We start from the raw sequence: 24,895 nt of genomic DNA, 5'->3' as shown, positions 1-24,895 counted from the left end.
TAGAGGTATCTGCAAAAACTTCATTAAAATTTCATGCACTAGCATCTGTACAGAGAGTGCTTGTACAGTTAGGGAAATGGAAACTTTACTAAATAAATTACTTATCTGCAGGTCTCAGCCAAGATATGCAGCTATGGTAATAAGCATATGCTGCTTAACTCAGTCTACTGAGCCCAGACCTTCACAAAATATAGCAAAACCAGGAAATCTAGCCACATTTCTGTCTGGATTATTTTCTGCAAATTACTTTTGGATACTTATGCATGGTTAGTATAAAAATGTTGAAAGATGACAATAGCTAAAAGTAGCTCTATTTCCTGCATTAGGCTTCCTGTTGTTTCTTACCTGCGGTGTGAAGCATAGTTTCCTGTTACATGACCGCTACCATCACATCCTGGAGTTGGACAGCTATGCAAAGAAGATGCAGTAAGAAATTAGAGTATGTATAATACACCACATAGCTCACCCTACTCTGCAGTAAATTACATAATGATCCTTAGGACAACCACATTCATCATTGCGCATCTCAACACTATCATGATGCTACAGAAAACTATCAAAACTTATACAACACTTCTAGTTTTCAATTATTACTTGAAGTATAGGTGGAAAAAAGTTTTCCTATTTCCACCATGCAAATGAGTCAAAACCTTATTTTTTTATTCTATGAATTGTGAAATCACTGTGCTTTGTGTAGATTTTTTGGTTATGACTTGGGTTCTTAAAAGGACAGTTTCATTACTGGTACCAAATTTTCACAGTAATTCATAGATGTTAGGGATGAATTTTCTGATTTGACCTCCTGTATAACACAGGCCAGAAAACAGTAATATTCAAACTAATTCCCTCAACTTCTGACTAAAATAAGGCACCTTCTTTAGAAACACATCCAATCTTTATTTGCTGACATAAGTGAAAAATTAGCTGTTACGGTTGCTTGCAGAACAGAAAGCATATCAAGCTCACACAGCTGAAGTTCAGCATCAGCACAAAAGTTTCCCAAGATGTTTCTCAGCTGAACAGAGAAGTGATACAAAGGTGGTGTACATAGGTGGTGTACATTTAGCACAACAAATATGTCCCTTTATGCCAAGAGACGAAAGTATGTTTGACCTGGAGAAGGTGTTGTAGCTTCTGTTTTCCTCAGCCCTTCTTCAGTCATAGCACTGAGCTCATTTATCAAATTGGGATACAGTCCTCTGCAAGAGGGCAAAGATATCAAGAAATGCAATTTGTTGAAGGGGGGGGAGGGGTAGCTGAATTAAGTATACCTTTCTACAGTATTTTACAACACTAACACCATCCCTTCAGTCACCTTATAAAGGGCTGTGTCTTTCACTGGACCCATGGATAAGAAGGGCAAGCAGAACCTACAAAATCTTTTAGCTGGTGTTCCACAGTAATGAGTAAGGTGTACTTGAGATCCTCACCTGGCTATTTTGTCTGAGCTGGCAGAGTGCTAGGAACTTTTTCAAATCTATAAAGGAGCCTTAGGAAGACATCAGCCTCATTTTCACAGGCCAGTTCAACCTGAGCAATGAAGTTATGGGCAAGAGAATTAACATGGGAAAATAGAAAGCACATGCTAGGAGGTGTTATTTATAAATTAGTTCACTGCAACTGAGCTAACCATGTCAGAAAATTTTTCTCTGCAAGTGCTTATGTCATTTTAAAAACTTCCTCATGATGGAGCCACCTGTATTGAATTGTTCTGTACGTGTCCTGAGCTCAATGGGGTCACAGAAATGTAGTGTGATCTTTGTGATACCTGTAGATTCTTCTATTTCTTATTTAATTTTCTGGACAGCTACATTTTAGATACCTGTTTCTACTCACTGTTTGAAAATAATACATTAAAACTGCTATAAGCTGATCATTGCCCTAGTAAATACTTGGATATTATTATTTAGGAGAGTAGAAAAGTATTTTACAGACATCTCACAACAGGTCAATATCACAAAGGAATAAATATTACAAAAGAAAAACTGTTAGTCTTCAGCAAATAAACTCTCCGTGATTTTTGTGTGCATTTGTTTTAGAAGAGGCAAAATAAAACTGACCTGTAGCAATTTAGGTCATGAACTACAACTGCAGATATAATGTGAAGAGTAGACAACATGCAGACTGCATGGCATGAGGGGAAAGAATCACTCTTCACAGCAGCTTGCCCCAGGGAAATGTAATTTCTAGAGACAGAGGTGGATCTAACTGATTCAGTGTCACTGAGTCTGGGGAGCAGGACACAAGGTGATGGGATGTGACTCATTTATGGGTGAGCCTGCAGTGATTGTTATGGACTTCATCACTAAACGATACAGAGTGCACTTGTCTAGAGAGACCTACTATGGTTCGGGACAGAAAGAAAAGTCATATAAATGATTGCTAAATCCTAATTGACTGTTACAGTGAAAACACTCTATTGATATCAAAATGGTGTTGATGTGAATCCAAAGGGTGTCTGTGAAGAGCCTAGATAAGATTTTAAAAAGTGACTAGTGTTATGAACTGGTTGGGACAATATTACTGAGAGGATTCTAAACCGAAACAAGCTGTTGCATGCAGAAAGATTTAATGGAATTATCCTGTTTTCAGTTTTAGATAGTAAAGTTTTGGAGCTTAAGACAGAGCAAGGGAGTCTCTGTACTTGGGAAAAGAGAGTATTAGCTTATTCTCCCAGAGTGTGAATTTGTGCATCCACTCGATTTTCAGCAGGATAGAATAACTAACTCCGCTTTGAAAGAAGGAGATGGAGGAATGAAGTTTACATGTTGGAAAACCCTGGGGCAGCTCCTGTCTTGTGTTTTATCTTTTTATGAATTTTGCATGTTTCTTATCTGAGAAATCCCCAGCACTTCTCCAAAAACTCTCAACAGTGTATCTATAATAATAATTGTCCAAATAAAGTTTTTTAATTATGTAAGCATGAGCACAGCCAATCTGTAGCACACTACCAAACTGGGTTTTTGTTGCCCATTTGTTACCTATCTATCCAAGGAATAAGGCGTGATACCCAGTATAACGTTAGTCATGATTCTGTCCAGACCCCCAGGTCTACCCTGGCTTGTTTCAGCTCCAGACCTCACGTCTACCCAGTTGCATAGACACAACAGGGAACTAACTACCTGCAGTGAGCTGTCATGCAGGTCTGCCTGCTCAGCTCCTGTGAATGTACTCCAAACCATCACTCAGAACAACAGCGTAGTCAGTCTTTAGCAGGGTAGAGGAAAACGTGGCATTTTTTGTGACTCACGTGATGAGTTCCTTTTTGAGATCTCTTGAATGAAGCTTGGGTTTAGGACTTGGTATGGAGACATCTCCTGGATACTTCTTTTCCTCCATATTTTCTGGAGAGCTCACTGGATCTTTCTGAAATGTTAGATGAGAATATGACAAAAGGTTTCTATCTTCAAGACCTCCCATATATTCAACAAACAACTTGCTGTGGCAAGAAGAACATCTCAGAAAACAAAAAAAAGGGCCTTAAGAAATGATGGAGAGAGATGAAGAAAGTTTAGTAAATCATAATTTCTGGATCTTATAGTTAGACTTTTAAAAATGTTGAACTGTATATTTGTGAAAGTATTTCTGAAGGTGGATGCTGTTTTAAGCTGTACATAGGGAAAATTTTGTTCAGATTTATAAGATGGTGATAAAGACCAAAGAAAAATACATAGGGAAAAATAAAAGCAGTTTTTAAATATATAGAGCCAAATGAGACTTGAGCAAGTATGTTCTTATTTTTTCTGTGCATGACTGAGTTTTCTATACAGTTGATGTGAATACCACTGTACTGTGAATTACAAAATTATAATCATAAATTAAAAAAACCTATTGTACATAAACAAATGTAAATGCAAAGCTTTTTAGAGCTGTAGAATGGAATGATTTGTTATCATATGCAAAGAGCAAAGTCTTGTTAAAGTAAAAATCATAAAAACAAAACCACTTTGAAAATTTCTTACTAGCAGTCTGCTAAGGGTAGTTCTTGATTTCTATTATTTGTAGATTAAAATCATCACTGCTACAGTGCTGTTTGATGGATGGTATGGACCATGAGTATTCACTTCTTTGGGAAGGCATTTTGGAAATCTGGACTCCTGAAAGGAAATGACTTATTTTTTTTCTGAAAAGTCTTCATTCATCTCTTCAAAATAGCTTGGTTTATGCTATTTTGATAATTAATGCCTTCAGTTATTATTATTTTTATGAAGGATAAGTATTTCCTTTCTGGAGGGATGCTCTGTGGATATTGTATCATTTAAGATTTCTCGAAAGCTCATAGCATCAGTTATCAAATCTCTATTAATCCCTTCTGGGAATTCATATTGGGTTTGGGACTTAATTCCAATACTCAAGTAGGTATCACCCAGAGATTACTGTCTGTAGGAGCAGAAACTGCTGCCTGTGGTTGAGGGGAGAAGCTCCCAGCTTCTGCTAAACTCATGGGGCTGGTGCCATAGATGCTCTGGGCTTGTTCAGCTGATGAACATGCCAGGACAGAGGGACAGGGATGTCTGCAGAGCTGTTAACACAGAGCGGAGGGCTGAGGAGAATCTGGACTGAAAATGGAGATTCTGCCTAACGGGACTTGTAAGCTCTGCGGGGGTGTTTCTTCTGATAAAGCTTCCATATGGTCCTCAATTCTGGCAGCTCATCTTTGCCTGTTTGGAGACTGGATCCTCAATATGACTTCCTTCTGCTTTCTGGTACTGGCTACCTACTGCCTACTGAAACTCACACTACATATACATATAGAAACCATGCCATATTATTACTATATCAATTACTACTGGTTTTTGCAACCACATTTGTGGGGTTAGTTTGTCTGGGAATAATCTCATCTGTTACAAATATAGAAAGCAAAAATACATATATTCAGCTTTTCTAAACACTTTCACAGTAATTATTGAGTAATTATTTTAAATAATAAAAAAAACCCTGATATATTTCAGGAGTTTAGAATTTTATTTCTAAAGCAAAACTTCAGATAAGGAGTAATAGAGAACATTAAAGACAATAATAAATATTGTTTAAATGTTAGAAATAATAAATAGTTGAAAGTCCTCCAAACATGGAATCTAAAATACTAAAAACCAAAAGTGAAAAATGAATGCTAGGATTCAAGAAACTTCAAAGACTGTTTTCCAACACTGAGTTAAATCCTGGTTCCAGTGTCATATGGGGGTGTTTTTGCCACTGCAATCTGCAGAATGGGGATTTGAGTTACTGACTTTGTCTGCAAGTTCTGACCTGCCTTTCTTACATACACATAAATGCAACTCCTACAGGTATCAGCAGTGTAAGGAACTGGAAAATCAAAAGCTTCCAAAAGAAACAACAAAATGGTGACCCTCTGTGGCCAGCTGGAAGGGGTCAGATGTCAAAATAATTTCAGAAAAGACAGGTAAAGTGGTTTCCACTTAATATAATGAAGGTTGAAGAAGACTAGCTCATCAGTTTTCTCTCTGTCAGCTAACTGGTACTCTACATCTGTATCACTGAACTGAGGACCAATGCTGCATTTCTAATAATTTAGTGCATGCCTTGGCTGAATTCTAACTATGTATCAAGACCGGGCACACATTAGCCTCTTCCACTTCTTGTCAAAGGTCCAACTGAAAGGATCCTGAAGTAGAGGGTGATAGAAAGACCACTCTGGCACAGCGTGATGTACCTCAGGATTCACTTACAGCAAATAAAAGTAGCTGTAACTGTTTGTGCTGCAGGTTTTATTTATATTTTAATGTATATAGCTTGTGTTCTTTATCGCAGATGAAAGATATCTCTTGATCTTTTGCTGGTGATGGACCAGAAATTTGTGTGAGTTATTCATCATGTCACTGTCTGATACCGGCTGCAAAGAGAGGACTGATCAAGAATTATGTATATCAAGGCTTGACAAAATACTACAGTATTACTATTCACAGCTTCATTTAATGATGTTTCACTGAATCATTTAACAAAAATAAGATTGCAAGATGAAAGTTGAGTACATCTACAGCCGCCAGCATAATTCATACTAGAGGGTTTAGAATTGCCTTATTTTCATTTTCTATCTTTGAAAAATTTATTCTTTTCAAATCTTAATTGTGAATTTCCTTAATTGACTTATTAAGATATGTAATATTTTTACACTGAAAGCTATACACACACATACATATATGAACAACTATAATTCCATAGTAACTGCTTTTTTGAAAAACAAAAAAATTAATAAGGACCAAAGTGGGAATAAAGTTTGTTTCCTAGTTAACATCCCTTAGTATATTTCTGAGGAATAAGGGAGACATATAGACATTTAAACAGGTGATTTCTTCAGCATTGTCTTAGCACCTTGTTGAACACTTGGTGTTATTCAAGCAGCATGAAAACTTCAGATGGGTAGGAACTGCAAAAGGAAGACAGTGCAAAGGGAATGCAGACAAAGGAATACCAGAACTCTGCCTTTCTAGGACATTACATCAGTACATGTGGCCCAAAAGGGTGTGCATCTGTCTGAAATAAGTAGGTCAGACCTAAAGACCAAATATTTTTTGGTCCTCTGCATTTGGGACTGAGCATAAAGCATCATGCCTTGACTTGTGTGCTTCTCCAGACCTTTAGCTTTAGAGGGAGAGATAATCTTTTGGGAAAACACCTTTAGCACTTCCCACTTTTTGGTCTGTTAGGTGATGATCATCACAGCTTGTCAAGTCCAGCCATATGTATAATTTATCCTTTCCCATTTGAATGGATTTCTAACTAAATGTTATTAAAATTAAAAAGAATTCCAAACTAAAAAGAAAATCAGAACCAGCCCAATCAGTCCAAACACTAATATTTTCTGCAAAGAGCATGTGTGTATTCACGCATGCACACTACAGAAAGAAAGCAAGCAATGAAACTCCATTAATGTACAGATGGAAGTTTATATTGATTTCAGCAAAGACCAGAACATAATGGTAACATGAATAACAGATAATAGCATCTGGCACTTTTAACATTTTTAAGCCCTGAAATCTTTGGAGAACTGACAGTTGAACTAACTGACAGCTCTAGTTATTTCTCAGCGCTTTCCTTTTGGAGAGATTTTGAGCTTTTTCCAAATTCAGAAATTTTTTTTAAGGGGGCATCTGGACAGGCTATTTCACTGAGAGAGAGAGAGACAATATTTTCTGGAAATTACCACCAAAATTAAGCAACTGTTGTGCATATGAACCAGATAACAATGAATTAGGAATAGATATAATCAGTCATTTTCTTTGCATAAGGATAACTGCCAGTCTTCGATTTGCAAAACGGAGCCTCTGGCCCTGAGATCACTGGACATGTCAAGGCTCCCTGGGATCACAAAAGCTCACAGCAGAGGTCTGGGGCCAGATCCTTAGTTAGGGACAAACTGCAGTGTCAAAGCACCAAGTGTAAGGGGCAAGAGTGCCTGAGCACAGACCTTTATGTCATGTTGGGTAGTCTGCTGATGCTTCCAGCTCCCTGTGCTGGTAAGGGAGAGGGAAATAGCCAGCCACCCATCATGGCCTTCTGAAAGTCGAGCAGAGATTGCAGGGGACATCGAGGTGCTCCTGTCATAGCTCTTGCTGAGCTGCGGTGGCAGCAGGGAGGAGGAGCAGCAGGACAGGCCCCCTGCCAAGTCTGCGACACCGATTGATCCCCTGCAGCAAGGCGGTTCTCTCAAAGCTGGATGTGCTTGTTCATTATGCGGCATGAATGGGGAAGAGCCTGAGTCCTCAGCCTACTGCCTCATGTCAAAGGCACTCTAAAACCCTGATACAAGGATCATTCTCTCATTGCTCAGGCACGGGGCATCATCAGCCCCTATAGAGGTGACCTCAAAGTGCTCTTCAGGACAACCCAGCCTCCAAGAAATGATCCACCATGGTGCAAACTGTCTCTGGTCTCATTATGACAGGTCACAGTGCTGACTTTTTTTTTCTTCACATTACTGAATTATTTTTTATTTCCAGGTATTCTTGGAACTGGAGGCCTGGATCTCCTAACCTCAGCCCTAAGTAGATTTACACCTACCTATGTGTTCTTGAAGTGCCAATTTTGATATTTGAACAAAAGATTTTGTAATAAATATAATGTTCAAATGCTATTATTTAATATATAAAGCCAAATAGGGAGGAGATGTATTAGGAGCTGAATAAAAACTCCAAAGTGCAACATCTTTTATTCTGGTTCAGAAAGCTATCACTCAAGCTTGTCTATGTTAATTACCAAGATTTTATTTAATTAGCCTTTAAATGTGCTGATGGTCCTTTCCTGATTTAAGAAAAATGCAAGCAATCCATATTCTGATGGTCAAGCTCAAGAGAAAAAAAAATAAAACCAAACTTGCAAGCAAAATAGAATGATAGGAAAGAAAGACGAAGAAAAGACTATGCTGACATGTTGCCAAGACAGGATAAATAGACATGAAAGAGCAAAACAGAAACAAAACCAAAATCAAGACAAATATCAGCTTGGAAGTGGCAGTCTAGAAGATTAGCCATAAAAGTTGGAAAATTACTAAATAAAAATATTTGCTGAAATTTTAGTTGCTCATCCTTGTTCCTGAAACTGCATTTTCAAGTTTGGGCTTTTACATTTCCTACGACAAGTTTAAATGGGAAGACACCTCTATACTTTCATCTAGTTTTTCTATGCTGTTTCCTTATGGGATAAAAAATATCACAACTGGTGGAAATTATGTACATATCCTCTTGTGCTACTTGTAACTAAAACCTTCAGAAATTCTTAACAATTGTGTATTTCCAAATTTGTGCTCTCAGACTGACTTCTGGACCACTGGGCTCACTTGTGAGATCTAAGACTCACTGGCAGACATTTCTTGAAGTATGGTGAATGTAAAATAAAAAGTTTTCCACTGAAAGAATATTGCAGGCAAGATTCTAAGCATGTGTTTGTATGCTTAGATAATGAGTTATCCGGAATTATAAAGAGTTTGTGTGGAAAAATTACTTTTTGTTTCAGCATGAAAAAAACTATTTTGCTTTGGGGTTTTGGTTCTTTTTATGTTGCCTTTTTTTTTTTTCTAAATTATCCTTAGGTCATTTGGGTGTATGTGCTACAGGACTGAGCCATTAGGAAAAAAAATTAAAAAGCAGTCTCTAATGGTGGATACCTTAGATCTTAGAGACTTATAGGCATTCACAAGTAGGCTCTGAGAGCAAGATTTTTCAAACTGAGTAGTGATTTTTTATGCCACATCCAAGAGGGCATTAAAGCCAGCTCAATGTTCACAAACCTCTACCTGTGGAAATTGATTCCCTTTAAACTGCAGTAGAATGGTCATCCCAAAGACGACCAGACAGCCACTCATCCAAGGGAAAAAGTCACTCAGAAACTGAAAAAATACCTCTTTTTCTTCTTCTTTTCTGCCATGGGTCTTGCTGTAGTTGATTGGTGTATCCCAGCCTTCCTGTTCACAAAGAGCCTGGTAGAAGGCTGCATTTACCAGGATGCTGCTTGTTTTGAAAGGAGAAGAGGAAGGAGTGGGAAGTGCTGTGCTGGAAGAAGTGAGAGGCATAACTTTGTCTTGGCTTCGGTTCTTTTTCATACTCAAATCCAGAGTGCCATTTTCATCCACTTCTATCTCAGCTCCCTGACATGCAACAAGAAACAAGAGACATGTTTAGATATGGACATGGTGAGGTTGCAACATAACCATGTGGTGCTTTTAAAGGATAAATATAAATGCATGCTTTTATTTAAATTTATCTGAATCTAAAACCAGATTTTCGATTTATATCAGTTAATGTCCAACTCTTAGGCAGACTTAAGAGTAGCTTCAGTAATGGTATCCCTGCATCTCAGCTTAAACATAGTAAGTAGAATTTAAATAAGATGCCTCTAAACCATAACCCATACACCCTAAATCTAGTTTTATTTAAAAAAAGTTTAGCTTTAAATCTTCTTGATCTTTTCACTCTTACAGAGAACTATGACCCCAATTCACAGTTAAAAGCATTAATGCATTGTTTAGGTCATCAACAGCATTATTATTACATATCTTCCCTTCCCCCCACACCCCAGAAATTTTACAACATCTGCATCATGGGGAAGAGAAGGAGGGGGGAAGAAATATGCCCAGAAGTAGCACAGTAGGAGAAATTTTCACTATGGTTTTGTCGCTCAAAATAGCATATTGCCTTGATCATAGTTTGACTAGGCCACTAAGGCACAGGTCTGCACTGAGACCACTAGACTGGGAACCATCAGAGGATCTTTAGGAAGTTCTCCCTGATGGAGACCTTCAGCATGAGTTAAGAAAGCCTTTGCTACCTGGAAAGTACAGAAAAGAGCAGTGTCTGATTGCAGGGGTGTGTGCAGTTTGGGGAGAGACCCAACTTTGCTTCTCAGGCTGGAAGTTCTCAGAGCAGCTCCTGCTCACAAGAATGGGCAAGTGCTGCTTAGCTGTACAAGAAGAAGGGAAGGAAAGCTCGCTGTTCTGCCTTACCCTGTCTGACCACAGAAAATACAGTACAAACTCCTCTTCTTGGAAGGATGACAAGCTCCTGAAAGTGCAACTTCCTAACGGAAGTTACAAAAAATTTTCCCTCATGCTCAATATGAAACACTGCATGTTGACACATTGTGTATTTAGGGCTGAGTATAAGACTAGTACTTGCTATTGCCAACAATTACTAAAGTCAAGTGGGGGAAGAGGTGAAAGAGGTGTCTTCTGGAGGAGCACTTGATAGTTTAGTTCTGTGTGTTGCCCTGAATAAGGTGAAAAATATTCAAAGACTATAAATAACAACATCATAGATTTACACATGTGGAATGCTGTAATTAACACTGCTCTGTGTTTTCCTGTTATTGTCATTACTACTATTTTTTATTTACATCACCACAAAGCTCAGATACTACTTAGGAATTTGGGGCTAGATTTGTTAGGTGCTGTATAACTGTAGGAGGCAGTTGTATAAACCCAGACTGAAACCTCCTACCTTGAGTAATATAAAAGTAAACCCGTAGCATAAGTGAATCACCTAGATGCTCTGTTGTAAATGGGTATGTCCAGGGGGCAAGCTTTTCCATCTTTCTTAGACCTCTTCCTTAGGAAGGGATGAGACACTGACAGAAAGAGTCCCTTTCTCTTTCCTCCCATTAACTACTGCTGGAGCTTGATTAGTCAAGCATTTAATGGTTAAAGATAGGGCAGTGAAACTTATCCTTGCTGGAACATCTTGAAAATAGTTGTGGTGAAACAGGGAATTCTTCCCCTGTGCTGAAAGTGTGACATGGTCACCCTGGTTTGACTGAAGGCAGAAGCTTCCTTCATGCAGCCTTGTCTTCTACCACTGCCAGTGGTGACTCATTTAAAGGTAATATGTGTCTGATGAAATCTTTTTAATCAGAAGGAAAATGTTGATAGAAGATGAAAATTTAGGGCCCAACAATCTCTCCTCACTCAGACAGCCTGACTCCATTTCGTATCCATAGGCCTAAAACAGATGCCCACCTAGACTGAAGCACTACCAAGCCATCTGCTTGCCCCCAGTTCAGAAACTCAGGCACCTTTTATGTTTGTTTCTCCTGCATAGCAAAGTTCACATTTTCAATCATACAGCTTAAAGAGAGAGATATTTTATTATATTTATGGGAAGTAAATACACTTCTAATATTTTCATACTAAGACGCTTTAGTTATATCTTTCTGCCCCTTTTTAGTAAATAGTTTAATCTCCTGTGATAGTTTTAAGCCCTGAATTTGACAGTGCAGCTTATCCTGGATAATAACTTAGTAACCACAACATCTTATGCCATCTGTATAATATCAAATACATTTTTATACTAGCATTAATAAACCTTAGTTACAAAAATCCAAGATATTAACTATATCAGTGCCAAGCGCACACTCCAGGATCTGAATATAGCTCTGCCATGATCGCCCCAGTGTTTTTTGGCTTCATAGTTGATATGTAACTATAGCAATGAAACAGAGCTACAGTAATCAAGTTTAATGACCAATGTAAAGTAAAATGCTAAATATTGTAGTTGCTGACATTTTTCATAATAAAAAAACTTGGGTTAAGTCTGCACAACCAACATTCACATAAAATTCCAGACCTCTGTGACAGATGGCTTAGGAAAGGAAGCCATGTGACGGGGCTGCAGTAGTTTTATAGTGCAAAACCCATAAATAGTGCAGATTCTCTGTCACTGACAAAATATCAACTACTCAGAAGGCAACAGCGACAACAAAAAGGACCAAAATCAATCAAGCTCCCCTCCTAGATGAAACTGTACATAGAAAATTATCAGGAAACATATTGTCTCTGAGAAACAGATACCATTAGCCACAACAAGGAGCTCTCGCTGATAAGCAGAACGTTTGCTAACATGGATATTTAAAGCTTCCTCAGCACTTTCCTGAAATTCATCTAGAAGTTGGGTTGTCCAACATGCACCTAATTCTGCTCCGGGAAGGCTGTGTTGTGTGTTTGTGAAGTAGCGTACAGATGGGGTTTAAGTGAGCTCACAGATGCACACAACAATTAAATATAGTCATGGAAAAAATATCCCTTTTTGCCCATCACAGGATGGATCACACGTTTACAGCATCGCTTTTTATTCAGAATGGTATAAAAGCGCTATCACTTTGCTGCCTTCGTAGCAAACTCCAAATGGCAGAGCAAAAAGAGAGGATAGTTGGAGATACTGCTCCAGTTTTCATTCCTACTCTCATCCCACCCTCCTCTCAATATGTCTCCTTTGCTTGTTTTACCACATTTATTTTTACATTAATTTTAAAATGGAACTAAAAAGACAAAAATGGCAAATGGCAAAAAAATGCTAGAGCAGTGCTATGACATGTTGACAGAAAATGGCACTTACTACGCTTAGCTCAGACTTGTAAAGGCTGTGTTCTCCTCAGTGAAGGCAAGATCTTATTACTGTCGACTCTAGTGCATGTGTGAGCAGGCCTATATTTATCCATTTATCATGACATATTTAAAATATAGCTACCAAAACAATGTAAACTCTTCTGATTCTTCCTTGAAAATATAAACAAAATAAAGATACAAATGTATCTTATTATTTCCTAACTTATATTAGTTTGCAGCTGTGTAAATCTTTGAGACTGACTTTGATCTTATTTACATTTACATTTACACTGGTGTAAACCAGGAAAAAATCCACTGAAGCAATGAAGAAAAATCAATGAGGGTGAGAGGATACACATGGTAATTAAATTTAGGTTACTCCTTATCTACTCCCACATCAGTGACAAGTGTAGTCACCCCTACAGGTTTTATAAGCAGCTGGAAAAAGGTTTCCAGAATAAAAAATGAGATAAAAATGACTGAAGCATATTTTCTTTATTCCAGGATCTACTCAGTGAAAAGATAAGGTACAAGTAGTGCTCTACTATGAATATCTACTTAAAATGAATACCAATATAAATATGTAAACAAAAAAACGGTCTCTATCCTCTTCAAGTGCTTTGTACTTGAAAGTCAAGCTTTTCAGCCTCCTTTATTTTATGACATAAATATTACTGAATATTTTCTAGTACATCATTAAGTCTTGTCCTTAGAACTGAACTACATCAGCTAGGACAAAAAAGGATGTTGTTTTTTGTGATAAATTACCCCTGCATTTTTTCATATGCTTTTGGTCCATCTGATCACTCACAACATTTAATACTCTGCAATGTGTCTCCAGTAACGATTACAAGTTAAGCTTTATCTCATAGCTGGATCAGAAAGAGTGAATTATTGTGTCTGCATGAACCTTATTTCAAACCTGTTACCTTAGGGAGATTGTATCATTGCATATAAGGGGTTTTATGTATTCTTTGGTTGGCATCAGCCAGCCATACAACTTAATACTAAGTAAGTCCAAAGAAACAGCATTATCAATGATTTTACATTCCAACTAGCAGTTCAGTCTAGTTTGGAAAACTCAAAAGAGTAGCTCAGTTCTGGTATTGGAAGTAACTCAGAAACTACTATCTTGCCATGTATATGAATACCATTCTTAATACAACTCCATCCAAAAAGAGTACAATCTTTTCTATTCCCAGCCAATAAAAATACGCACACCTAGCCCTCAATTCTTCAGACTTAAATTTAAGCAATTGAGTTCTTCTGCAGCAGATTAAAATAATAATTTGGGTCAAAGTAAGAAAATTTGTAACTGCCCAGCAACATCAGAGACAAAAACAGTCACAATTTCAGCCCAGAGCAATTCACAAATTAAAAAAAGCTAGCCAAGAATGTACTCAAGAAGCAATATGCACAGCAGTATAACAGGATGGTACCTAGTGATATTCTTGGCTGATTTTTCATCCTGTATTTAGCCTTTAAGGTATTTGGAGTAAAGTACTGCCTGACAAACGTGCTGAGTACTAACTACATTGTTGAAATAATTGATGTAATTATCACCATCATCAATATCCAAGAATGGAGAGATGACATAATTTTGTTCAAAAACAGAGTTTGAACTTTAAACATTTTTAGCAAGTGTCATTTTTTGTTTTCTTTCAAGGCATAGTGCACATATGCCATTTTGTCTAAACAGGTGGGAAAAACACCAAAACAGTCAACAAAATGTTTGGCAACCAGTAGTGATGAGGATACAGATAAACTGTATTGCTTGCAGCTACCTCTGTGAGACGTGAATGTGGTGAGGGCTGTAAACAGGGAAGATCCCTAGATGTTATGATGATGTAGATTCTTTCACTGTGCTAGAAACTGAAGGCTAATCCTTCTAGGGGAGACCTGTTAACTTCAGTGGGAGTTGAATGAAGCTACTTAAACTGCAAATCAAATGCAACCAGGAGACTGTTTTGGGGTACTGACTGCATGAGAATTGCCTGATCAGGATCGCATTCAGGGGAACAGTTTACTACAGCCCCAGGTGGAGGTTGAATGGCTCAGAAAATGTAACACTAATGTAGTATTAATTATTTTTGAAAGCAGTATCATCAAGGTATCTGATGATCCTAGTATTTTGCATGCAGCTGGTAGATAATTCATAGAGAAAACTTAGGATCCATTTTACTGCTCATTTTAGAATAAATTTATTCTTTAAATTGATTAATATAAATTCATCATTTTAATCTTGAGATATGTGGCAGATCGCCTTTGTACATTAGGTGTCTTTGGAAGTTTTGCTTACCAATGACACTGTTAATGTGAAATCTGATTTCTCTAGCCTTGCTCCCCTTCTCTCTTACTTTTGGCTTAGACTCTCCCTTTTGAACTGATATGTAGAGAATATGAGATCTATATTTGAAAATCCATTAAATTAATGAAATTTGGAACTGTGCTGTAAAAAAATTTACTTTTTATTTAAATGTTATCTATATTTACAGAAAACTGGTGAACATATCCAACTCTTACTAAAAAAATGGACAACACTCTGGAGGTCAAGAAATAAAATTTAAGAGACAGAAAGAAAAAAATACTTTGGGAATACATTTGTGATAAAAAATGTTTTGGTGTTTTCCCCACCTATTTAAGCAAGGTGACATATGCATGCCTTGAGTAAATGACACTTACTTGAAAATGACAAGAAAATGACACTTGCTTGAAATGTTTGAAGTTCAAGTTCTGCTTTTAAAACTTAGAAGCACAATATTTTTATAGCTCTGACAATTGTGTAACTTGCAAAGGATTTCCTGCAAGTCCAGGAAAACCTCTGCAGTCCCACATGTCTTTGCTCTACCACCACACTGCCTCCCACCTGCAAAGTGTCATGACTTGGACTGCTGGGATGCTGCCTGATGCTCATATAAGACCAAACACCTTTACAAGTCGGCAGCTTTGAGCTGCTAAAGTATGGACGACGCTAATGAGGTTTTCTTAGGCAAAGGAACAAAGGAATGTGACAAAGGACAGGGCTGAGAGCTCTGATATTATGGGGCTCTGAACACAGGCACCCCACACATGTATTTTCAGACCTGGTGAATGTGTGTGCTATCAAGAGTAGAAAAAGGAAATCACTAACTCTGTAGATGTCTGTTGATGTTGCATTATTTGAGTCCAAACACTGATAAAGTCTCAAGAGATGTTTTTTATCATCTAAAAATTTATAAGATGTTCTAGCAGCTAAACATTTACCTTTGCAGCCAATAGCAACCACAAAGCAATTCAGAAACATAGATAAATAGATAGTAGTCTCTTTAAAAATAACCTTAGTTCTTGCTCATATTTTAAAATAAGAAAGCATCTTAATTGAATAGAGTCTGGTGATTTATTTCCACATTTTTTTGTTTGAATCCTGTTTGATAAAAGTAATAAATAGCCAACACCAAATAAAAGTGTGTTTACTGTGGTTTTGGCCACCAAATCTTTTTGGGGCTTACTTGCCTGTGTTCTGGCCAGAAGCTAATTCTGATTCTTCTGTCAGATGTTTTGTAGCAGTATGCCCTCCAGGAAGTCTGGCAAAAGTGGAGGCAGGCAGATAGCAAGGTATGCAGGTGATTTTCTTTTAGGCTGGATTCCTGGCTGTGAAAAAGGAGTAAGCTATGTGCCCCAAGTGTCCCTCCATATCGTTACTATTATGTTCACTTCCATTCAAACCTTCCCCATGATTTGGCAACTGTGAAACAGGTACGGAGGAGAAAATCTTTGGGTTATGCCTGGTCCCTTTACTGCTCTTCTCTGGCAAGAAGGTCTATTGCTGAGGTCAGCCAAAGGCTGTGGCAGCAATTTAATCCAGCCATTGGCATCAGTTTCCATTTCCCTACTAGAAGAAGTCTCTATAGAAGACTGCTGGAAGGAGCTTTCTGCAGCAGATATCAGGGATGGATCTGTCATCTGAGAAGGGTTCTTTGAGTAATCTTTGGGGAAAATAATGTCTGAGTTACAGGGGATGCATGTGGACACATTCTAAAAAGTCTGCCCCATGGCATCTCCCAACACTGGTGCCAAGATCCAAGACTTCACATGTAGAAATCAAAGGCAGCAAAGTAGGGGATACCACTCTGCAAAGGCACAAGGCTTGGAATACCTAATCAGGTGTTGTGCTGGTGGTAAAATTAATGGTTCCACTCAAAGAATAACTCATTGCTAACCTCTTAGCAATGGTGAATGAAGGCCCAACCAAAATGTAGACCAGCAGCTGTGGAAGCCACCTCTAGCCAGACTGAGCCTGATGCTAAAATAGACAAGGTAGAGCAACACCGACTTGCAGAGAAATAGGTCATCTGTCTTTTGGAGCACACATCATGACTCAGAGTCCCACAGCAGAAACACACCTGCCACTCTGTGTTTTGATAAGTACCTCTTCTCACTCCCAAGTGATTTCTTCTCAAGTTCTTGTAATGGCACCCTCTCATCTACACAGACCTTTCAAAAGTTTCATTGCAGTAGAACATATGTGACTTTAATACAAATAATAAATGACGGTGTTCCCACAACCATGGTCATCAGAAGAAAATCTTGTCTATTTTAATCAGCAGTATAATACTATGTAATGACACAGAAAATAAGGCTCATAGCTCACATAGTACCATTTTTAAATCATAAAGATCTGTGAGGAAATGCAGAGCAGAAACCAAAACATGAAAGCCACACAAACATCTACGATATTAGGCAGCTTTCCATTATGACAGACTTGCCCAAATTATCTATCTCCAAACGCTGTGGGCCTGATTCTCCTCTCTTGCCAGCCGAAAAGAGAATTTTACCAAAGTCAATTGTTATCTCCCTCCCTGCACCTTTTCAAACTCATGAGCTCCAAACACAAGAGGCTCAATAGGTGTAGTTCTGTTCCATTGCTAGCAAAGTATCACCTTGATTAACCACATTTTTTTTTTTTTTTTTTTTTTTAAATCAGCCTCCAAAATGCTCACTTATGGCAGGTTTCAGAGGGAGGAGAATTTCCTCTTTGAACAGATCTAACTCATTATCCACCACAGATTGTTGCTGGATTTCAAATAACCTTATTTTTTTCTTCCACAAAACTCCCCCTTTGTATGTAGGGCTTAATTATGAAAAGAGTTAACAACATAATTCCTGCTATTTCTATGACCAGAACTGGTCACTACATTACTGATTTTTTCTCTGTCTCTCTTCAAAAGAGCATGCAAACAGAAGCCTCCTTTTTGGGGATTTAATGCAGTCACTAACATGAAAGACAGTTTATTCGCACAGTTCAGTAGCTAGCACACCCTCCAGGTTCTTGGACTACCCTACCTTGGCAGACAGACTCTGTGGTTTGTTGGAGAGGATCTCTGCTGCTTCCCTGCAGCGGGTGGAAAGGTTCAGGATAGCAGCAGCTGCTGCTATGTGGGTGTCTTCACTACATTGACCGTAGCTATAAGAGTTGGCATGGCAAGGGCTCTGTGTGTGGGCGCTAGCACTAGGCAGTCGATTAGAAAATTTCACTGGATTTGAAAAATGCTTTGCTGTTGAAGAGAGATTTGATTAGCAATTGCACGTACGAGATTTTTCCCATTAAATAGTTTTGTTTCTCACACTACAATTCCATACATTAAAATATTCAAAGAATACATTTAAAACAATCCATTTCCTATTGGCAATAAGGGTTTGCTGTTAAAATGGCTTCAGAAACACGATAATGTGATTTTTACCTAAAAATACACATCTTTCAACAAAGCATCTGATAGTTTTACTCAGATTTTACTCATTGTTTACTCAGGCATTAAAAGCAATGATGTCCAAGGAAAGGCTGAACAAGCATTAGTGTGTTATTCATTGTGACCTGACAACATTGGTGGGCAAAAGCAATTACAAATGTATCCTTATAAAGGCTTACTCTTGAAGCTCTGTTGTGTAAAAAACCAGCAGTGACTTGTCCAGTCTTAGCTAAAACAACACTGCTTACTCTACTTAAATGAATGTCTGTTATTTAAATAGCTTTGCTTATGTGAGTAAGGAGAACAAGACCAGGCTCTTGAATGAACCAGAGCAATCAGATAAAAACATTACCTGTTAGGAATATTGAGTCCTAATTTTGTGGAAATTTTTAGAAAGTCAAGTCTACCCTTTAATCAATCAAAAAAAATATAATTACAGTAATGAACAGTCAGAATAAAACTGATCTTGGCTCACTGTCTTATGTTGGCTACCATTTGGAATAATACACAGATTTATTAGGCACAAAGAGGTCAGCTGAGAATGAAAATCTAACAGGTGAACAGAAAAGCACTTTCACAGAAAAAAGTTGCGTGTGTGGTTCCTTGTTTTCTGCTCCATCAGCAGCACTTACTCTAAAACAGGTAGAAAGAACTCTGCTCTCTGTTCTGGGTTTTGGAGCTTGACATGTCATTAACTGTTGCAGGGAAAACACAGCACCATGATTTTAGCTCTTAGGAAGCAATAATCACTTCTTTTGTCTGTAGCTCTCACAGTGTCCTACAAAGATAAACTAAGCAAAATCCAATTTCTCAGCCTACACCCAGATACACCAAGAACATTTCTGCATGTGACCATCTGTTCACTCCATAAAGATCTGAGCCCCAAGGCTCTGGATCCCTTTGGATGTACAGCTTAGGCTGAGTGCATGTTAATGCTAAGACCTACACAAGGCATTGAAGAACTCATCTTTCCTCAAACTTGGGATGCTCTAAGAGAAATGCTTGTTTGTGTGCACTGACTGTAGCTGAATGCCGTATTCAGTTTTTCTGAGTACTGGAGGCATCTCAGCAGTGCAGTACATAAAATCTCATGATTCAGTTCTCCCTTTCTCCAGTGCAAATGAAAAAGGATTTATCTACCTTGCTGTAACACTGTAGCATGAGCAAAAGGGTCTACCTTTTTAGCAGTTACTACAGCTAACTTCAAATTATATTTAAAAAGAAAAAAAGTGCATTTTCCATTACTGATCCTAAAAGATTAAAAAAAAAAAAAAAACAACAAAAAAAAAACAGGCTATGGAGGGTGCATATTTTGTTAGCAAATAAAGTTTTAAAGTGCAGAATCCACAGAGGGCTAATGATGGTCTTTTGGTTAGCTACAGATTTACATAGGATGCTGAACCAATCACTGCATCATCAGCTTCTTATTGCCAACTTCTGTATATCTGCATAGTTAAAGCACTCACCTGCTCTTTTACTTTCACCTTTCCATTAAAATAATAGCTGCACACTGCAGTCTTTTGCAAGAACAACCGGCTGTAAACTTCAGCCCTGATATATATTATACATAAATTGCATATGTATGTATTTGCATTTGTATAAAAACATTTCAATCATATTTTCCTTGAAATGAACCTGTGAAATAGACATACATCTGCGCAAAGAGACAGCTAATAGGGAATATTCAATTTTACAAACAAAATTGGAAAATCTGCCACCCAAGAAGCTGGCAATGTACATATTTGCTTTCATTTGAACAAGCCTATTTTCCAGGCCAGATAAATATCTACTTTTCATTTGCAATTTTAAATAGGGTATTTATATATATATGTACACAAAGACATAGATACCTACAAACATATATATATGTGTGTGTGTGTGTACTCACATATGCAAATAAAAATATAAACATACAAATTTTATAAATGTATAAACTGTATATAATATTATATAGTATTAGAATTATATATTCTATTTTATTAAATTATATCATATCATATTATATATTTATATATACATATATAAAATTTTCTGCTTTTCTGTTCACCTTGCTGTGAATGTTCTTCTCTGTTGGGATAAGTGGGATGCAATTTGCTTTCCTTAATTTATTTTTCATGAACAAAAAAAATCAAACAACTAAAGAGTCTTTTGTCACATTGTTCTGGATCTATTTTCTTCTGAAACAAATATGGTGTAATGAAACCCTTTTTTTCAGTTTCCCTCATGGCAACAGAATAGTTTGTTTCTTTGAAATAAAGAGTATTTTATAATGGCAAATACAATGCAGAATCTTACTGAAGTTTCCCCATGCAGATTGTGAAGAGTATCTGCAATAATCAGTATTCACACTGTGGTATCTCATTTATACAGAGTAGTACCTCAGCAAATCAGTAAGTGATGCAAGCAGGGGAATTTTGATAACAATTTGATGCATTGGATACATCTGTGCTACAAATATGATGTAGTACAGAAATATGAGATATCAAACCAAATTCAATCCAGGCCTGGAAGTAATGCAACCGAGGCACATGGTTATCTAGGAGGAATAATACCTGAATGGATGCATCTAAAGGGTATCTGAAATGCCTTGAAAACCTAACTTGAATTTCTCTGTACTACAATTCATTACGTCTTGTGCAGACACATTCCATGGGACTTCTTATGGCAGCATCCTATCACATAAAGATATCACAGTTTAGCCAAGGAAGAAGGTAATAAATAAGACATAAACCATTCCTTTTTACTCCTCTTTTCCCCCGACAGTTGCTTTTAAAAGAAATATCAAAAAACTAAACCTTGTAGTGATATTTAGTGTTGTAACATTCCGTATTTAGCAAACTAGTGGTTATATTTAGCATTCTGACCACAAGTGTTTAAAGATGCTTCCTACAGGAATTTTTTGAATTCTAGAGGTTTGAAAGCAGAACAATCAAAAAGGAAAAAAAAAAAAGGTCATTGACATTTTGCCCATTTTCCAAGAGATAATGGAATTTCAAGCTTACATTCAAGGAACTGGGGTGTTTTTCGTCCTTGTGCCACAGGTGCTGTTGTGCGTTTGCCAAAAACTTGTGCATCAAAGCTGGCATAATCAAATGGTACTTTCCCAAACTTCTCCTGTTCTTTTGCCAGGGTGGCTCTGGAGGAGGTGACTGGCTGTGAAGTTCTGTAATTGTACTGAGATACCTCAGACTGCTTTGCTAAGTTTGTCCTGCAGAGAGGAGGAAAAGATTGAAAGAGAAAGACAAGAATATCTTTAAATAACCTTTTCTTGAAAAATTAAGATACAGTTGCATCTCAATATCAGAAAGTGTGTTGTTATCACATATAAAACTTACTAGTAGGTGTATACAAGAAATAAATAACATAAATATGGTGGCTGACCTAGTAGTCAAAGAGTACTTTGACTTCATAAAAGTTCAAAGCCGAGGACATAAAAAAACTAGTATTCTCTAGTAACAGTATGGGCTATTTACAAGAAAGATACTGACTTATTTCTAGATTACCACTGTACATAGTGCGTCCATTATTTCTAAAAATCGACTGGATTTTTTGCTACTCAAAGGACTTGTAGTTTTATGGATCACTATTGTTCTCACTTTGCTGTGAATGAGTATGGTATAAATATAATATAAGATGATCCAAAATAATTGCTTTTGTTATTTGGGAGGAACGAATGATTTATGGTGTGTTATTCCATTTAGTTACTGTTCAGTAACTACTTGTCTTTAGTAATTTCCTAAGGACTTTTCATATGTAGAGTTAAGGCACGTGCAGTTGGCAGACACATGGACATAATATTCTGTAATGGCTCTGAAGGAACCATTAGAGCTGATCATGTCAATAATCCACAAATTAAAGTGTCCCCAAATAGACCTGAATATAATAGGTTGTAATGGTCGTGGTGCCAATGATGTGCAAATTATGCATGTCTGTAGGGTCCATATAACTCTCAAACAAAATACAATTACAATAAAAAATGTTTCCCCTTTTTGATGCCATTGTATAAAAAATAAATTAAACTAATTAAACCAATAAACTTAAAATAAAGAAACTCAAAATATGAATTATTCAGTGGTGAGTAAACAGAATGAGCAGAGTTCTCAACCCTTTCAGATAACATGTTACTTACTGGATTAGTGGAAGATTCCTCTGAAAAGAATCACAAAATAAATGAGGACTGAGTTGCTAAAAGTACAGTAAGGTCAAAGAGATCTTTAACCAACTCTCAGCGGTCAAAATATTAGCAAAGGAACAGTTGAAAATTGTTTAGAATACTTCAACAAGATAGGAGATTTGTCTTACAGGAAAAAGACATTTGAGAACTGTTGATTAGGCTATTTGTGTTGATGTAAGAGTTAGTAGAATATATTTGATTGCTTTTCAAAAGATAGGTCTGTTGTATTTAAAGTCAGCCACATGCACAAGAACAAGCAGAAAGCCGCTTGTTAATTTTAAGATACAGTCAAGTTATTTAGCTTTTGCCAAGGTTCATCTTGAAAAACCGAGTTACCCCTGTAGCTGAAATCTGAAATGGGGGAAAGACCTGAGAACTGATCAACAGGGTTTGTGCAGAAATACTTTGGAGAGACTAGTTTGTGAGGGCTCCCACCTGTGAGTCTGATCGTGGCACTGCCCAGCTTTTGGAGACTCGAGCTGGTTCTTTTCCTGGGACATTGCCAACTTCTCAGCTGCAGCAATCGGACAACCAGAAAGGCTGTTTAAAAGCAAGGTGAAGAAAAGAAACAAGAAGAAAAAAAACACATTAAAATGAAATCTTAAGTAAAGGAAATGTGTGCTGTGGAACCCAATGACTTCTCTGGTGCCCTGTGCATCTATGGGAGCTGCTGGTGTTATAGCCCAAATTCGTCTGTTTTTCAGTTCTTAATGCAAAACTGTTAAATCTGTGTATTTGAGGTGATATATCTGGAAATGGAATCATGAAAGAGTTTTCCACAGTTCAGCTTTGATGTTTTGTGGCTGGCAAGTCACTAGTATATTTTTTGACAAATGACATTTACTTTATCAGCTAAACCATGCATATAAGCTTCCTGCTGATTAAAAAGAAAGTGAATTTGGGAAAAAAACAGGGGTATGTGAATGACTGTTACCAAAGAACATATTTTGTCATTTCTAGTTGTGCTTTCTTTTTTTTTCTTTCTATTTGCTTTATTAGATTAGAACATGTTTTCTTATCCTATTCATGGGTTGCTTATGATACAGCTGAAATGCTGCAAAGATGACTGGGGATTTAAAACAGGAAACACAATGAAAAGATATTTACTGGTTCCTTATATATTCTTGTAGATGAGCTTGTAATCTCGCTGGTAAAGACTAAATTTTGTGTTAAAGATAGTAACATAGTATGATAATCTTTGATTTTGTTGCACTTATCCAATAACCAATCAATCAATCATCAGCAAAAAAGAAAATCCCACAAAAGTTCAGGTCAACAAAGAAAGTTGGTTTTGAAATTTTTAGGTCCCAAGTTTGATTGTAAGATTGACATTATACGTTTCCAGAAGCACTATAATGGAATACTTTGGCTTGTTGGCTTCCAGCAGAAAGCAGCCCTGACAAGAGTCATGCTGACAGCAGTGGCTTGCTGGAGACGAAGCGCGTCGGCTCTCTGCCTCACCTGCAGCCTAGCTGTGATTCCCCAGCTGCCTGTCAAAGCTTTTCTCAATTTTACTTTCTCCCTGCAGGCAGCAAGTAAAACAGACAGGAGTGTTCCAAGCAGGAAGATGACATTCATGAGGGTAATAAATGGAGTTAGTTTTTACACGAATTCTCAAATATTCCACTTAAGATTTTCTGTTTTGCTAAAAGGGAATGTGCCTTGATGCAAAGTTCCTGCCAAGGACTACCATGTATGTGGTGCAAAGTGAAGAGGTTTTGGTTTCCACTGGGTTTTCCAGTTGTAGCAATAATGTATTTGTTCATTTCTACCCCTTTTACATGATGATATTTCACTGGGAAGACTGTAATGAAATTGTAGTTTGAAATCTCATCTGTGAAAAATACGAGTGGAATTTGCCATCCTCAGTGCTGCAGTGATTCTTTATATAATAAAATTAAACACAATTATTTGGTTATAAATAATACAGGTTACCCTTGCAGTTCATAGGCATTCTGCAATGTAGTACCTAACATCTAATTCCAAGATGCGGCCATCAGTTTACTCCCGAGTACATATTAGATTTTAAGTAGACAGGAACATTGCTGATCTACCTTCTGTGTGTGTTGCGATTGCTGTTGACATGTCCTCTTCCAGTGCATCCTGGGGTGGGGCATTTTAAAACATTTTCATGCATGGCAAGAACTAAACAGGAATAAAAAA

General features: G+C 37.4%; 1 protein-coding gene across 18 annotated transcripts in view; it reads right to left on the bottom strand.

The window, feature by feature from the left end:
- ST18 (ST18 C2H2C-type zinc finger transcription factor) overlaps positions 1-24,895 on the bottom strand; it is a 173,700-nt gene that overhangs the window by 16,681 nt on the left and 132,124 nt on the right. For all 18 annotated transcript variants that reach the window (XM_074819321.1, XM_074819340.1, XM_074819309.1 and 15 more), the window contains 7 exons: positions 24,787-24,877; positions 23,168-23,272; positions 21,561-21,766; positions 18,155-18,366; positions 9,359-9,604; positions 3,251-3,366; positions 346-408 (listed from right to left, as the gene is read on the bottom strand). In XM_074819321.1, coding sequence (XP_074675422.1) covers positions 346-408; positions 3,251-3,366; positions 9,359-9,604; positions 18,155-18,366; positions 21,561-21,766; positions 23,168-23,272; positions 24,787-24,877 — 1,039 coding nt within the window. The remainder of the gene's footprint in view (positions 1-345; positions 409-3,250; positions 3,367-9,358; positions 9,605-18,154; positions 18,367-21,560; positions 21,767-23,167; positions 23,273-24,786; positions 24,878-24,895) is intronic.

This window comes from Strix aluco, chromosome 1, assembly GCF_031877795.1.
Source record: "Strix aluco isolate bStrAlu1 chromosome 1, bStrAlu1.hap1, whole genome shotgun sequence".
Classification (NCBI taxonomy): domain Eukaryota; kingdom Metazoa; phylum Chordata; class Aves; order Strigiformes; family Strigidae; genus Strix; species Strix aluco.
Note: the sequence above shows the minus strand (reverse complement) of the source record. Positions and strands in the feature narration are given on the sequence as shown.